At 40.3% G+C, this 15,121-nt stretch overlaps 1 protein-coding gene across 3 annotated transcripts; it reads right to left on the bottom strand.

The window, feature by feature from the left end:
- Positions 1-6,435: 6,435 nt before the first annotated feature.
- On the bottom strand, positions 6,436-15,121 carry Fignl1 (fidgetin like 1). 3 transcript variants are annotated; one of them, XM_069995989.1, is made up of 3 exons: positions 15,082-15,121; positions 11,470-11,569; positions 6,436-9,682 (listed from the first exon to the last, which is right to left on the bottom strand). In XM_069995989.1, exon 3 carries the CDS (start codon positions 9,634-9,636, stop codon positions 7,654-7,656), a length of 1,983 nt encoding a protein of 660 aa, XP_069852090.1. In that variant the 5' UTR covers positions 9,637-9,682; positions 11,470-11,569; positions 15,082-15,121; the 3' UTR covers positions 6,436-7,653. The 3 variants fall into 3 exon arrangements, with proteins under 3 accessions (XP_069852090.1, XP_069852089.1, XP_069852092.1); XM_069995988.1 differs by having other exon boundaries at positions 15,075-15,091; XM_069995991.1 differs by lacking the exon at positions 15,082-15,121 and adding an exon at positions 14,767-14,827.

The raw sequence follows: 15,121 nt of genomic DNA, 5'->3' as shown, positions 1-15,121 counted from the left end.
CACTGATTTTTCCACGACTCAGTATGAAAACAACCAAAATGTAAGTGTTGAAAAGGTAAGAACAGGCTAATTTCATTTGGTTCTTTGGCTTCTTAAATACTAGAATATTTTAAGTTACGTAAATGATTGTTTGTTGAACAAATCTCTTCTCAATGTCCTTGAACCCTTAAGAGATGAAAAGCTGGTGAAATAGACTACAAAGAAAACATTCCCCATGATTAGCGTAGCGTGTGGTGTGTGTGTGTGTGTGTGTGTGTGTGTGTGTGTGTGTGTGTGTGTGTGTGTGTGTGTGTGTGTGTGTGTGTGTGTGTGTGTGTGTGTGTGTGTGTGTGTGTGTGTGTGTGTGTGTGTGTGTGTGTGTGTGTGTGTGTCTTCAGAGACTATAAGGAAAGGAAAGTTGACCCTTACACATGAAGTAGAAACGGAGCATAGTGGAACATGGCTGTAATCCCAGTGGTAGGGAGGCTAAAACAAAATAGGCCAGAATAGGCTGCCTAGCAAGACCTCATCTCAAAAAGAAAAGTTCGAGAGAAAAAAAGTAGGTAACATGTTATGAGATGAAATAGGTGTGAATATACCAGAGGTTTTCACAGCTTCATCAAATATCCATGCTTATGTGTAATACAGCAAGCAGAAGTTACCTGACAACCTACTTTTCACACTGCAAGGTCCACAAAACTCAGCCTGCCGTAAACCACTAAATTTAGAGAACTTTGTGTCCCTAAATGATAAGAAAGATGGGAGCTCCACAGCTCCCATCGCATAATCAACCCCTGGTTCTACAGCCAGCTTGCTGCCTAAGCAAGAGGTGAGTCCAGGCCTTATGAGACCAACCTCAGCTGGCCTTACCATGCCCATCAGATCATAAGTCTTTTAGCTTAGGATTCCAACCAGCCAGTACAAAAACACCAGAAATGTCATATTTGAAAAGTGCATTCTTCCTTCTTTTCCACTACTGCTATGGCTTGCTTTATCTTCCCATCCCAATGGGGATTTTGCAGATGTGTTTAGGGAAAGGTACATCTGCAACTTAGTTTTCCATATTAAATAGAAGTCTCCATACCATACTTCAAGCTCATGTTTTCCTTTGACAACAAAGAAAACATGGAGTCTTTCCTGTTAATATGAATAGAGAAGGCTGAGCTTTATACCTGCATTACAGGATACAAAGAGAAGGAACATAAGACCCTCTCACCCTGCCAAGAGGAAGGCTAGAGCCCATGCCTGAGTCTCAAGTAGAGGTAAGAAGTAGGATCCCATGGTCCAGGACAGTAGCTCAAGATGAGCAAGTAGAGAAGGGGTGACCATTCTGGATCCAATAACTCAGCAGATGTGCTGGCCCCAACCACCAAACTTCACTTGTTTTTCCTCTCAATCACACGTCCAACTTTCTGAGTACAAATAGATGAACAGTTCTAAGACCCACATTTTTCTGACATGGGCAGGCTGTTTGTCAATAAGCACTCTGCTGCTGCTGACAGCCGTTGCCAGGCACCAGGGTCCTGACAACCTTAACCACAGCAAGCTGCCTAACATGCACCTTACTGGACTGGCCTCCCTTATTTATTCCCGTCCCCTTGCTTACTTATATAGGGCGGCACATCATACTGACTTTTCTAAAGACCAAGCTTCATGGTTTTCTATTGTTTGACTACAGAGCTAGTTAATGCACCTAAAATGTTAGCCCTTATCTGTCTACATTCTATTTTACACCTAGTTCAGTGCCCTGTGCGTGGTAGTCCATATGTATTCATCACAAGGACATACTAGCATTCGGTACATGTATAAAGAACAAATGTGGCTATCTATGTCCTTAGGATTATCTAGTACAACTCCCTCCTGTTTGTTGTTGTTAACTAAAAAAAAATTAAGATCCTAGGGGTTTAATAGAAACTGTTCTCAATGAGGATACCTGGCACTTTTTTAAATACCCATTTTAATATTCTTTCCACTAAGAACTGGTTGTTAGGAAAAGGTAAAAGCCTTAAAGGTGTGTACTCCCTCCACCCAGCCAGACAGCTGGGCAGATGTTTAAAATATGCCTCATCTGCCTGCTTACCACTGATTCAAGGTTTGAGGTCCAGAGCTAGCAGCCTGAGAAAAAAGTTAAGGCACAATTTTATCCTTTTATGATGAACCTGGTTAGACTACTCTCTTTATATCAGACTTCTGGAGGTGGGTTGTAAAGCATCTCCTACAAACACTGGGAATACCAATAAAGAGGGGAAAGGTCAACAAAGAACATGTAAAGCTCAATAAGTAAAAAATAATCTGGGACCAAACGCTTCTTTTCAGACATTCCATAAACATAAAAACAAATTAAGATGAAATAGGATCTGTAAAAACAAGATTCAAATATTGCCAACACTAAACAGAATGATCTTAAATAGATAACATCAAAAGTAGTCAAGAAAATGGTCCTTTGGAACAATGAAAGCAAAATCAAGGTGGATGAAAAGGCAACACAAATATAGAGTCACAAATCAGGCCATCTTTTTTGCCAGTCCTGGGGCTAGAACTTAAGGCCTGTGCTTTCCCTAAGCTTTCTTGTTCAAAGCTAGTGCTTTTGAGCCACAGTTCCATCTCTGGCTTTTCAGTGGTTGATCAGAGGCGAGTCTCATGGATCCTCCTTTCTGGGCTGGCTGCCAAACACAATCTTCAGATCTCACTCTCCTGAGAAAACCAGGCCTTTAAAAATTCTGTATTTTAAGTTAACCAGCAAAAAGGCAGAAGTACAGGTGCAGCTCAAGTGGTAGATCACCAGTCATGAGAGCAAAAGAGCCAAGCAAGAACATGAGGCTCTAGCTAGATACCAGTGGCTCATGCCTGTAATCCTAGCTACTCAGGAGGCTGAGATCTGAGGATCGTGGTTCAAAGCCAGATCGGGCAGGAAAGTCTGTGAAACTCCTATCTCCAATTAACCACAAGAAAACCAGAAGTGGCACTGTGGCTCAAGCAGTAGAGCACTAGCCTTGAGCTGAAGAGCTGAGGGACAGTGCCCAGGCCAGAGTTCAAGCCCCACAATCGACCAAAAAAAAAAAAGGAAATTGAAATAGAAAAAGGGGTATTAGGAAAAGGGAGAGTGATGAAGAGGGTAGGTCTAATCAAGGTTCATCCTATGCACAGGAAAAATAAGTGAAATCCACATGGATGGAAGTGGAGATCCTTAAGTGAAATAAGCCAGGCACCAAAAGACAGTTACCACACGATCTCATTCATATGTGGAATGTAAAAATGTTGGTCTCACAGGAATGGAGACTAGTCAATACTAGAGGATTAGGAGAGAAGTATGAAAAAGGAAAAAGACAGGAAAGGCTTTCCCAATGGATATCAAGTTCCTTAAACAGGAAAATGGAAGCTCTGGTGTGTCCATGCACGGCAGAATGAGTATACACCATACCTATGCATACATTAAAAACCTAGATAAGCCAGGTGCTGGATGCTTGCACCTGTAATCTTATCTACTCCAGAGGCTGAGAACTGAGGATCATGGGTTGAAGCAGAGCAGAGCACTAAAGTCCACGAGACTCTTATCTCCAATTTATCTCAGAAAATGCAGGAAGTGGTTCAGTAGCTCAAATGGTCATACAAAGCAACAACAAAAAATCACCCTATAATTACATTAGAAACAATAGCAAGAAAGAAAAAACCACTTGTGTCCTTATCTTGGGATTCATTTGGCCTAACATCATCTTATCTGACCTTCTGTGCTTGTCTCAGACATATACTAGTTATTGCAAATAAGGGACACCATGGGAACTATGTTATTGAGTGCTAGCCTTGAGCAAAAGGATCTTAGGGACAGCACACAGGTCCAGAATTCATTGCACAGAACTGGGGGAGAGGGGAAGCTAGATAAAAAGATACTGAATGTTTTTATTGTAAAGGAATGACAGATATTTGAACCAATCTTTTTAAACAATGCACAAGGTATACAAATATGATATTACATGGTATTACATTAACACATGTAATTTTATATTTTTCACTTAAAAATAAAAGATTATATGGATTAAAAGGGGATTTAAGGATATTAAGGAATGAATTATTTTCCAAGTATTAAAAACCCTGAAACCAGCCAGGTGCTGGTGACCAAAAAAGAAAGTAAATAGTCTACCATTATAAATTCTAATAAATTACCATATTCCTAACAAAAGTTTTAAGTTTTTGTTGTTTTGTTGGCTGGTGTTAGGAGCTTCAACTTAGGTCCATGAGTTCTTGCTCAGCTTTTGCTGCTCACAGCTGGTACTCTATAAGCCACAGCTTTTTGGTTAATTGGAGATAAATCTCATGAATTTGTCTGCCTGGGCTGGCTTCCAACCTCAATCCTCAGGTCTCAGCCTCTTGAATAGCTAGGATTATAGGCTTGATCCTATAATCTAACTAAGTTTTAAGCATTAATACCACAATCAATGACAAGTGTTGATATGTATTTTTACAAAAGGAAACCTTTTATATTTGGGGCTGTACTAGGATTTCAACTCCAGGCCTGATGCTTGCTAGAAGCTATCTACTACTTAAACCACCTTCCCCCAGCCCTTTTTTGCTTCAAGTTTTCCTATAAGGTCTTACATTTTTGCCCTAAGCTGATCTTAGATTACAATCCTCTTACCTATGTCTCTAATACAGAAAGGATAACACGTGTCAATACTTGAAGCTTATTTGTTTAAATGGGGTCTCACTAGCTTTTTTCTTAGACTGGTCTCAAATTTCAGTTCTCCAGATCTCTACCTCTAGAACTGCACCCAGTTGGAAACATACTTTTAAAAAAGTAAGTCACTTCTCTGAAATAATGCTTTAGAGGTGTTGTAGTGCCAACACTCAGAAGAGAATTTAAAGCAAAATTATGCTGTCCTATCCTGACTATTTTATGCAGAAAAAAGGAATCTGACATACCTTCTTTGTCAACATACTCAAAAGGCTGAGTCAACTGCTTCTATGTGGCGTAGCTCAGATATTCTTTTTAAGTTTAGATTCTCCCTTAGTAGAGCAGAACTTGCTTCTAGGGGAGTATGCATACCACATAATTACCACAGAAATGCACTGTACTCAATCCATAATGAGATGAACCAATGAGACTTCTCTCATGGACATAATCTAAACTAAGCTGTACTGGGGAAGTAGCCCTGTGGTTAGTGTTCAATGATGCTGAAAGTCAGACAGGCGGAAGCTGCAGTTGAAATTAACTGCTAACATTAAGACTAGGTTACAGGTTAAATAATACTCTAACACTGAGTGGGCAATTGTTGACAAATCTGAATCAGCAAAATAACTGTAACATCTAAGGGGGCTGGAGGATCTGAAACATGAATCAATAACTTCCAGGCAAGAACAACTAGGGAGAAATCCTTAACATCAACACCTATAAATCAGAGATTGTAATGATTAAATATAAAATGGACAGGAACAAAGTATTAAACATTACATTTTAGGTTGTTAGAAAAAAATATATATAAGGACTAAAGTTTAACATGCAATTATAATCTAATAAAAGACAATCATATATCAAAGGGACACACTGAAAGTTGCAATTAAGCTTTTAGAACAGTATTAAGATAGAAGGCAGATCAAGTATATTTAAAACAATACAACTCCACAAATACATCTAAACTCACCTACTAAAGTACTGCAAATTTTACTTACAAGTTGTCATGTTCATAAAAGAAAACATCAGAACTTGAATGCAACCTCCATGAAGCAAGGAAACACATCTGCGTGGTTCACTGCTCAAATTCAGTATTAAATAAATGCATGAGTGAACGAATGAATGAATGAATGAAAAAATACTGGCAGTTGGGTACAGTGGTTCACACCTGTTGAGATTGGAAGGATCACAGTTTGAGCTAGTTTAGGTAAGAAGTTCTTGAGACCTCCCATCTCAACAGCTGGGTGCATGCTAAAAGCAGAGTGCACCTGCACAGGAGGTGTCACTACAAGGATCACTGTCCTTGTAAAAAGCGAGCCCCTATTTGAAAAATAATAAGTGCATAATGGGCTGGGGAATGTGCCTTTGCACACTGCCTCCCTAGGCGCCTCCCTAGCAAGTACAAGAACCTGAGTTCAATCCCTAGTACTGAAGGAAAAAAAAAAGAAGAATGCTAACAAAACAGAATGGCCTACCACCCAAGGCTGCTATGGTACAAATAAACAGTTCTTTAGATTCTGCCAGCTAGAAAACATAGAATCCAAACTGTCTAGAAGACAACTGAGAAAACATACCAAGCTTTAAAAGGTACATTCTTTACATTCTTTACTCTCAAGAATTCACATATACATGTACTTCTAAAAATCACTAAATATAGTTAAACATCTTTTTGTTTGGCATAAGCAAAAGATAACCTAATGTACTATTCTAAATGCTATCTAACAACATTCATCTATTAGCCATCCATACAATAGACTCCTAGCTAATTAATTCTATAAGTGATCATACAAATGATATATTTGCATCTTATTACTTTATTATCATTTATGCAAAAAATGAGCAGACTGCAGGAGAATACAGAGTAGTCTTTCTCCTGTATAAAATATCTAAAAATAAGGTATGCTGAAATAACATGTCACCAAGTGGTAATTTAAAGTGCTTTTTATTTCTGTTTTCTAAAATTTCTACAATAGATATTAATTATAAAACAAGATGAGCCACTATAAAATATGAATATAATTTTTAAAGACAGTAGTATCAATGTCAAAATACCAAACATCGCATACATCTTGAAAAACCATTCTTTTGTTGTTGTTGTTGGCCCTAGGCTAGAACTCAGGATCTGGGAACTATCCCTGAGCTTTTGTGCTCAAGGCTAGCACGCTACCATTTTGAGCCACAGCTCCATTACGGATTTTTCTGAGTAGTATATTGGTGATAAGAGTCTTACAGAGTTTTCTGCCCAGGCTGGCTGCAAGCCATGATCCTCAGATCTCAGCCTCCTGAGTAGCTAGAATTACAGGCATGAGCCACCAGCAACCAGCTGAAAAACATTCTTTACCTTTGAATGTATGGATATGTCTAAAACCCTGAATTACACTTTGCTGCTTCTTTTTTTTTTTGTCGGTCTTGGGACTTGAACTCTGGGCTTGGGCGCTGTCCCTGCACTCTTCAGCTCAAGGCGAGCACTCTACCACTTGAGTCACAGTGCCACTTCCACACTTTGCTACTTCTAAATACAAATTTTATTAGAGTAAGAATGAACCACAAGAGGCTACCAATCAGAAAGTAAAAATTAGCACTTTCACTCTAGCTTTGGTGAGATCTTTTATCATCTAAACAACAAAAAAAATGCTTTCTAAACCATTATATTGGCCAACACTAAGAACTTTGTAACTTTTTCAGTAAATATTAACATAAATTAGGATGTCCTCATATTTAAGCATAACCTTCAGACCAAAGCTTCAACACAGCTTACAGTTCATATTAAACCTCCTCAAATGAAACATTTTTTAGAAAAAGAGTTCATTTTCTCTGAATTTAAATAGGCTTATGTATCACATAACTAGAAGGCAAATCCAACATATTAAGATACATCAAACAGTTGTTAAATTTTGAACAACTGTTGTTTGAGGTATAGAATTCAGAATAGGTTCCAAAAACGGCCACTAACACAGCCCTAGTTTCCTAAGTTAAAGAAAGGAAACACCATCTTTTTAGTGCCTCATTCACTTTCCACAACCGAATGTTTTGTTCCAGTTTTCATAAACCTCTAGATCATTTGGAGACACACTGGGGCGCACAGTTCTAAAAGCATTTTCAAAATCAACGTAAGCTATAGGTCGAACTTGATCTGGTGTTATGGTAGCAATGTCAGCCATGTGCAAACTGCGAATGGGACCCAGGGAAGCCTCCCGGCAAAGCTGGGTCATGTCTGCTCCAGAGAACCCTTCCGACTGCTGGACCACCTTTTCAACTTCATCCTCACTGAGGCAACACTGCTCCTTGGACATCAGGCTGGTTACTATCTGTTTCCTGGCTGAAGCTTCCGGTAGGGGAATGTAAAGCCTTTTCACCAGTCTTCTCCGGGCAGCCTCATCAATCTCTTGTGGCCGATTCGTTGCTCCCACCACTAGGATTCGATCTTCAGAAGATGTAGTTGCTCCATCTAGCTGAACTAAAAATTCTGTTTTTATCCTTCTGGAAGATTCATGTTCACCATCTCCTCTTTGAGATAATAGGGAATCAATTTCATCAATAAATATCACAGCTGGTTGCTGACACCTGGCAACAGCAAACAATGCACGGACCATTTTCTCCCCCTCACCTACCCATTTAGAAGTCAAGGATGAAGCAGAGATGCTAAAGAATGTTGCCCCAGACTGACTAGCAATGCACTTGCCAATTAGAGTTTTACCAGTCCCAGGAGGACCAAAGAGAAGAATGCCTTTTGGGGGTCCACGCAATCCAGTAAAGATGTCTGGTCTCATCATGGGCCACACAACTATTTCCTTAATTGTGGCTTTGGCAAATTCTACCCCTGCAATGTCTTCCCAGTGTACTGGAGGACCACGATCCATAATCTCACTCATAATAAGTTCAATCATCTTTGGCTCCAAGTTCTTGAGACGCTCATCCACAGGATGTACTGGCTCTGAAGGTCCTGCCCCATTAGGCTTGTATTGCATCAGTCCATTCTGCTCTCCCCCATCTGGCTTAGGTACAGGAGGAACAAACTTCCCAAAAATCCCTCGAGACCTACCTGCTCCCAGAGACTTTTTCACACCACCATATGAAGACCCAGATGCATGCTGGGGTTGGTGGTACTTTTTTTGCTGATCAATCCATAATTGTTCTTTGGCAGTTTTGAAGGTAGACAAGCTGCCATCCTCCCGTTGGCCATTATCTTCTGTTTTACTAATAACCTTATTTAGTGGTGGATTAGAGAAGGCATCAGTGGTACCAGAACCATAGAAAGACTGATTAGGTAAGAACATATTTAGTCCTACATTGGCTTTAGGAGAGCTGTGATTTTCCTTTTTCATGTTTCTGAATAATGGTGTGGTGTGAAATCGTGCAGGGCCTGACTCACCTAAAGACACCGAGGAGGTAGGACAAGTCTTAGTGGTGTTGGACAGCGGTGCATTCTGAGGCTGGATATATCCAAGGTTGCTCCCTGCACTGTCTTGGGTCCAATCTCTGTCATGACTTGAGCTGGCTAACAAGTCACCTTCTCCAGAACCTCTACAAACACTAAACTTGGGAAGATCAAAGACAGGAGCCTCCTTACGGAGTACTACTGAGGCCTCAGCAGGGTCCAAGAGAGAGTCCTTCATTTTCTTGCCCGCTTGCATCATCTTCTGTACACTTGCCATTTTGAAAATATTACTTACTGACAATCCAGACTGCCATTTCTCACTGTCAGTCTGCTGAGACCTTGCCAAAGCTAAGATGTTTTCTGCATAGTTATTCAGGCCAGTTTCAGCATTGTCAGAATCAATAATTGCAGAATATTTCTCAGCATACCTTTTGAACAGTTTGGTAGCACAGACCTGGGAGATCTCAGAGTTCGCCCAGGCATACTGAATGCGCAGCACCTGTGCACGGTATGCATCTGCCTTCTCTTTTGAGGTACAAGTGCCTGATGTAACTACAAAGTAATTCTTCTGCCATTCACTCAGATGCACAGACCTAGAGCTAGAGGTCTGCATGTTGAAAGTTCTATAACAAATGACCAAACTGAAGAGCAGTCAGCATCTAGGACAAAAAGACAATATTTTAAATATAGTTCAGAAAGTTCTGCTAAGAAAGGTAAACTGGATTTATTTATAAGGTGAAAGTCCTAAAGACACATTATAATATATACTTAATTAGACTTCACGCATTCAAGACATAGAGACAAACTGATATTGGCTTAACAGCACATCTCTTTTTTTTGTTCTTTTTTTTTCAACTAAAAATCCTAGGCGGGCACCAGTGGCTCACGCCTATAATCCTAGTCACTCAGGAGGCTGAGATCTGAGGATCATGGTTCAAAGCCAACTCGGGCAAGAAAGTCTGTGAAACTCTTATCTCCAATAAACCACCAGAAAACCGGAAGTGGCGCTGTAGCTCAAGTGGTAGAGCGCTAGCCTTGAGCTGAAGAGCTGAGGGACAGCACTCAGGCCCAGAGTTCAAGCCCCATGACCAACAACAACACAAAACCTTGTTTCCATTTCTTAAAGTTCATTTTGATAAATATTATTTTTATGATCAGATGCACATAGCATTGTGCCTTTGTGTTCCTCTTCTAAGAACATCCTCCTTTGGTCTCACTATGTATGTCTTGTATAATTTATCATGTTCCAGTGTATTTTAGATCTAGTTTCTGCATATAAGAAAAAACATGTGTCATTTGCATTTCTAAGCTTGATTACTCACTTAACATGATTTGTTCTAGGTCCATCCATCTCCCTAAAAATGACATAGTATTATCCTTTCTAATGGCTATGTAAAATTCCATTGTGTATATAGGTACCACATTCTTGGGATCCACTCATCTCATCTTTTTTTTTAGGTGTTGTTTTCGCTACATAATAATCACCACGGCAAACAAAATGATCCAGAAGTCTTACATAGGAAGAATTAATAAACTAGCAAAAGAAAGGCAATATGGAAAAAAAGCTGCAAGTACAGAGACACACTAACCAGTTTATGTCAAGTTTCTAATGATATTGCCCTATTTGTTAGTAAATGGAAAGACTTGGAAAAAATTATATTAAGTGAAGTAAGCCAAGCCCAAAGAAATATAGGTCCCATGGTTTGCCTTATTTGCAATATCTAGTATATGGATGAGTCAAGCAGGAAAGGTCAGATAATGTGATGTTAGGAAAATGAACCCTTAGATATGTATTTAAATGTTTTTTTTTCTTTCATGCATTTGTTTCTAACTCATTTATAAGATTATTTCTTTATAGCTTTGTATGTCCCTCTCCCACAGTATAACCCCTGCTTTCACTATATTTGATGTCGGTATAATTTGTGGAGATGGGGAAAAACAAGTCGTTTAAGGATACAGGTGGACCCAATGCAACTATGAGAAGAAGTACAAGTTGTCATGTCAAAAACGAACTCTACAACTTTGGTGCGTGGGGGGGGGGCGGGTTTGGGTGGGGGGGGCGGGGGGGAGGCTGGGAAGGGATGTGAAGGGTAAACAAAGGAGGAGGCTGCAATGCTTGATAAGAAATGTACTCATTATCTTGCCCATGTAATTGTAACCCCTCTGTACAGTATGTTCACAAAAAATAAAAATAAAATTTTAAATAAATAAATAAAACAAAATTAAAAAAAAAAACAAAACAGTTTATGTCAAGTTTCTAAGAAAATTTAGATGAATACTCCCAAACCAGCCGTCTACTATATGTGGGCCTTTGGTTTTCTCATCTATCAAGTGAGAGACTTTTGTAAGAATCAAATCAGGTAATTAATACAAAAATAACCTGAAAACTACTAATGTTATCACTACTAGGAAAATGTAAAAATGAGGCAGAGATTAAGAAACTTACTGCAGGTCACACTGATGGTTATAAATGATACCAGAAGTCAAGTGTCCAGTTTCATCCCAGGTTCTGTGTCCTTCACCATATCCGCAATGCTCTTTGATACCTAGCAAAGGTCACAGATTGAGCTGCAGAATCATAACTGAGCACCATGAAATATTTAATCACTTTAGGGGCCAATGCACAGCACTAAAAACAGGATAATACATTATCTCTCACTATTTCCCAATTTCATATAAAGTATTAAGAACTGACACTGCTAAAACACAAGGAACATGAGAGAAAATAAACCAAACAATCTACTAGTAAAGCGCTTGTCTCTTAGACTCCTCTCAGGTTATTGTCATTAAGCCTCTCCACATTAACCTGTATTTGAACAGAATCATGTGATTCTGAATGTAGAATACATCTGAATGTAGATGAACACATCATGCTCTTGGAACTGTAGAATTTACCAACAAAGTCATAGTAATGTGTGTATGTGCGAGCATTTGTGAGCTGGTACTGGGACTTGAACTCAGGACCTCAAGCTCTCAGTTGGCTTTTTCTTTCAAGGCTGGTGTTTTACCACTTGAACCACAATTCCACTTCCAGCTTTTTGGTGGCTAACTAGAGATAAGTATCACAGCTTTTCTGTGCTTTAACCACAATCCTCAGATCTCAGCCTCATAAGTGGCTAGGATTACAGGTACAAGCCATGTGTATCCAGCAAGCAATAAAAAATTTTAAGAAACTTTGTTTCCTAAGAGTATTGCAATGAAGCAGAAGGCTAAGAATTTGTATTTTTAATTTATCTTCTAAATTTATCTGGAAGTCAGCTTAATAATAAATTCTTTCCACCAAGAGCCATGTCTAATTCACCCTGAATGCCAAACAATGTCTCACAAAGCATTTGTTATTTATTAAGAGGTATACATGGATCTGAGATTTTTGAATTGTTTAATTTTTTTTAATAGCAGTTGCATTAGCCCATACCTACAATCATAGCACTCAACTCAGCAGTAAAAGTAGAATTACAAATCTGAGGCCATTCAAGCAAGACTGTCTCAAAAAGATGATAGTAATAATAAAGGTTAAAGTTCAGTGAGACTGCAATTCATCCATTGCTATAAAACTAAATAAACCAGTCAAAGGCAGTGCCCAGGCCCTGAGTTCAAGCCCCAGGACTAGTCAAAAAAAAAAAAAAAAAAAGACAGTTTATTCTACTCCCCAATTTTAACTTTTAGGCTGGTTTTAAATCGTGATCCTAAGATCTCAGCCTCCTGAAAGTAACTAGGATTACATGTATGAGCCACTGGCACTCAATGGTATTCTAATATATGTTATACAACACTGGAATCAAGTAATTGAAAGAGGAAAATATCTATCACTAACTTCTACATTCGCTATAATCATGACTCATCTTCTCCATGATTTCATTACAGTTTATCATCAGTAATCTTGGGATGTCTCTAAGAGGGCAGTTAAAGTCATTATTCCCAGAAAACACCTTTTTCCCTTCCACTGCCTTTTTCTGCAATATGTATCTTCAAGGTCTATCCTCTTCCTTTCAACTCCATCATTCATTCAACTACAGATAGGGATACTCCAAAACTGCCCAATGCTGCAAAACAGCATAAGTACTGTCCTGTTTACCATTTGCAACTAAAGTTAACCTTTAAGGCCTTTCCAAGATCTAAAAATCGTAGTTAATTAGCATTGATATACAGCCGCAACTACATTTCTTATTTTAATAGTTTTTAAAAAATTTTAAGATTGAGCTTTACAATGTCAGTGGGGGGGGAAGGGGGGAAGGATTGGGGGGGAAGGGGGAGGCTGGGAAGGGAGGTGAAGGGTAAACAAAGGAGGAGGCTGCAATGCTTGGTAAGAAATGTATGCATTATCCTGCCCATGTAATTGTAACCCCTCTGTACATTATGTTTACAAATAAAATATTAAAAAAAAATTTAAGATTATAGTTCTCTTGTTTATTGGTTAGGTGATTTCAAGTCAGAATTGTATTTCCATGACATTTCTATTCTCCCAGTACCTAGAATATGGGAGTCACTAAAAATAATAAGCTACACTAGGTACCAGGTCTTACTCCTGTAATCCTAGGTACTCAGGAGGCTAAGATCTGAGGATCATGGTTTAAAGTCAACCTGTGTGGAAAAGGCTGTGAGACTCTTATCTCTAATTAATCAGCAAAAAGCCAGAAGTGGAGCTGTAGCTCAAGCAGTAGAGCTCTAAGCCTTAAGCAACAAAAGCTTAGGGACAGTGTGCTCAGGCCCTGAATTCAAGCCCCAGGACTAGCACAAAAATAATAAATAACAATAACCTATTAAAGTGGCTTCTATCATGTACCATACTGGACAGGCCTTTCACAGAGCTTTGCTTCCCAAACAGCACAGGAATTAAAAGCACATGGATCTGAAGGCAGGTGGTCTGTGTTTAGATCCTGGGTCCATTATCTGCCAGTCAGTAGATGTTTCCTTTTTCCTTTTGATATTACTAGGCCTTGAATGCAGGGCACTTGAATGCTCTACCAATAGAACCAAGCCCAGAGTCGTGTTTATTTTTCAGGCAGGGTCTACTAACGTTTCTCCTCAATCTTTCTACCTCCACCTCCTGCCTGTGATTACAGAAAGGGACCACCATACTCAGCTTGGGTAGCTCTCTTCATCTGTCTGTTTCTACCTATAAAAGGAGTGCAGAAACACAACACTCTACAAGCACTCAAAAGTTCCCCATGAAACACTAGTTTCATACCTTAGGGACCGTGTATGCCACATGAGCAGAATGCATCTCATACTACAGGCTGAGTAGCTCTGACCCCAAATGTTTGGGGCCAGAGTGTTTTGGACTTCCAGAAAATTATCTACCTACATCATCTGTCTGTCTCTGAGATATCTTATGAAAGGGGGACTTTAACCGTGAAACTTGTTAGTGGTTTATATACATCCTCCCTTTAGCCTGAAGGTTGATTTTTTCAGAATATCTTAAATAATTAGATGGGAAACCTGTCGAGGTCTCTCCTTGTGATGTCACGTGCAGTGTTCAGCTAGTTCCTGACGCTGGTTGGCAGCATGTCAGGTTTCCAAAGTAGGGATGCTCACTCCGTGTGTACTACTTCTGTGCTTGATCTCCAGGCCCTGTGCTTGCTTGACTTGCTGGCTCTGCTTGGTGATCTACCAGTTGTGACCCACCTCAAGATCAGCTTCTTGCTCGTTTAATAGGAGATGGAGTCTTATTAGGGCCTTTGGTTTGCCCCGCCAAGGTTCGGGGCCGCCATCCCTCTGGACCTCAGCCTTTGTCATTACAAACCGTGAGCCAAGCAGCTCTCGCTTCAGAACCAGTCGCTTTCCGCAGTAAGCGGTCCCGGTTCTCCCACGGCGCTGGCTCGAGTCAGCTGTCCCCGAACCTGTCAGCCACAGACAGCGTCGCTCGGCCCGCCGCCGGCGGGGCCTGGGCTCGGCCGAACGTGCTCCAGCCTGCGGGGACCCTGCGGGGACCACCAGCCCCCCCCACCCCGTTCGCTCCCCGCGCCGACGCCGAGCCCGCCCGATAGTCGCGTCCCCCGCCATGGGCGCCGCGCGGGCCAACGGCGTCCCGCACCACGCCGCGACTCTCACCGCACACCTGCAGCTGGCCGCACCGCCGGCTACGTCCGAAAAGCGCG

The sequence above is a fragment of the Dipodomys merriami genome, unplaced genomic scaffold (assembly GCF_024711535.1).
Source record: "Dipodomys merriami isolate MVZ:Mamm:240054 unplaced genomic scaffold, mDipMer1.0.p SCAF_5, whole genome shotgun sequence".
NCBI classification, from domain to species: Eukaryota; Metazoa; Chordata; class Mammalia; order Rodentia; family Heteromyidae; genus Dipodomys; species Dipodomys merriami.
This window is presented reverse-complemented; position numbering and strand designations above follow the sequence as displayed.

Excerpts from the sequence above, each read along its gene's own strand:
- Fignl1 (XM_069995989.1), bottom strand. The coding sequence starts at position 9,636 with ATGCAGACCTCTAGCTCTAGGTCTGTGCATCTGAGTGAATGGCAGAAG.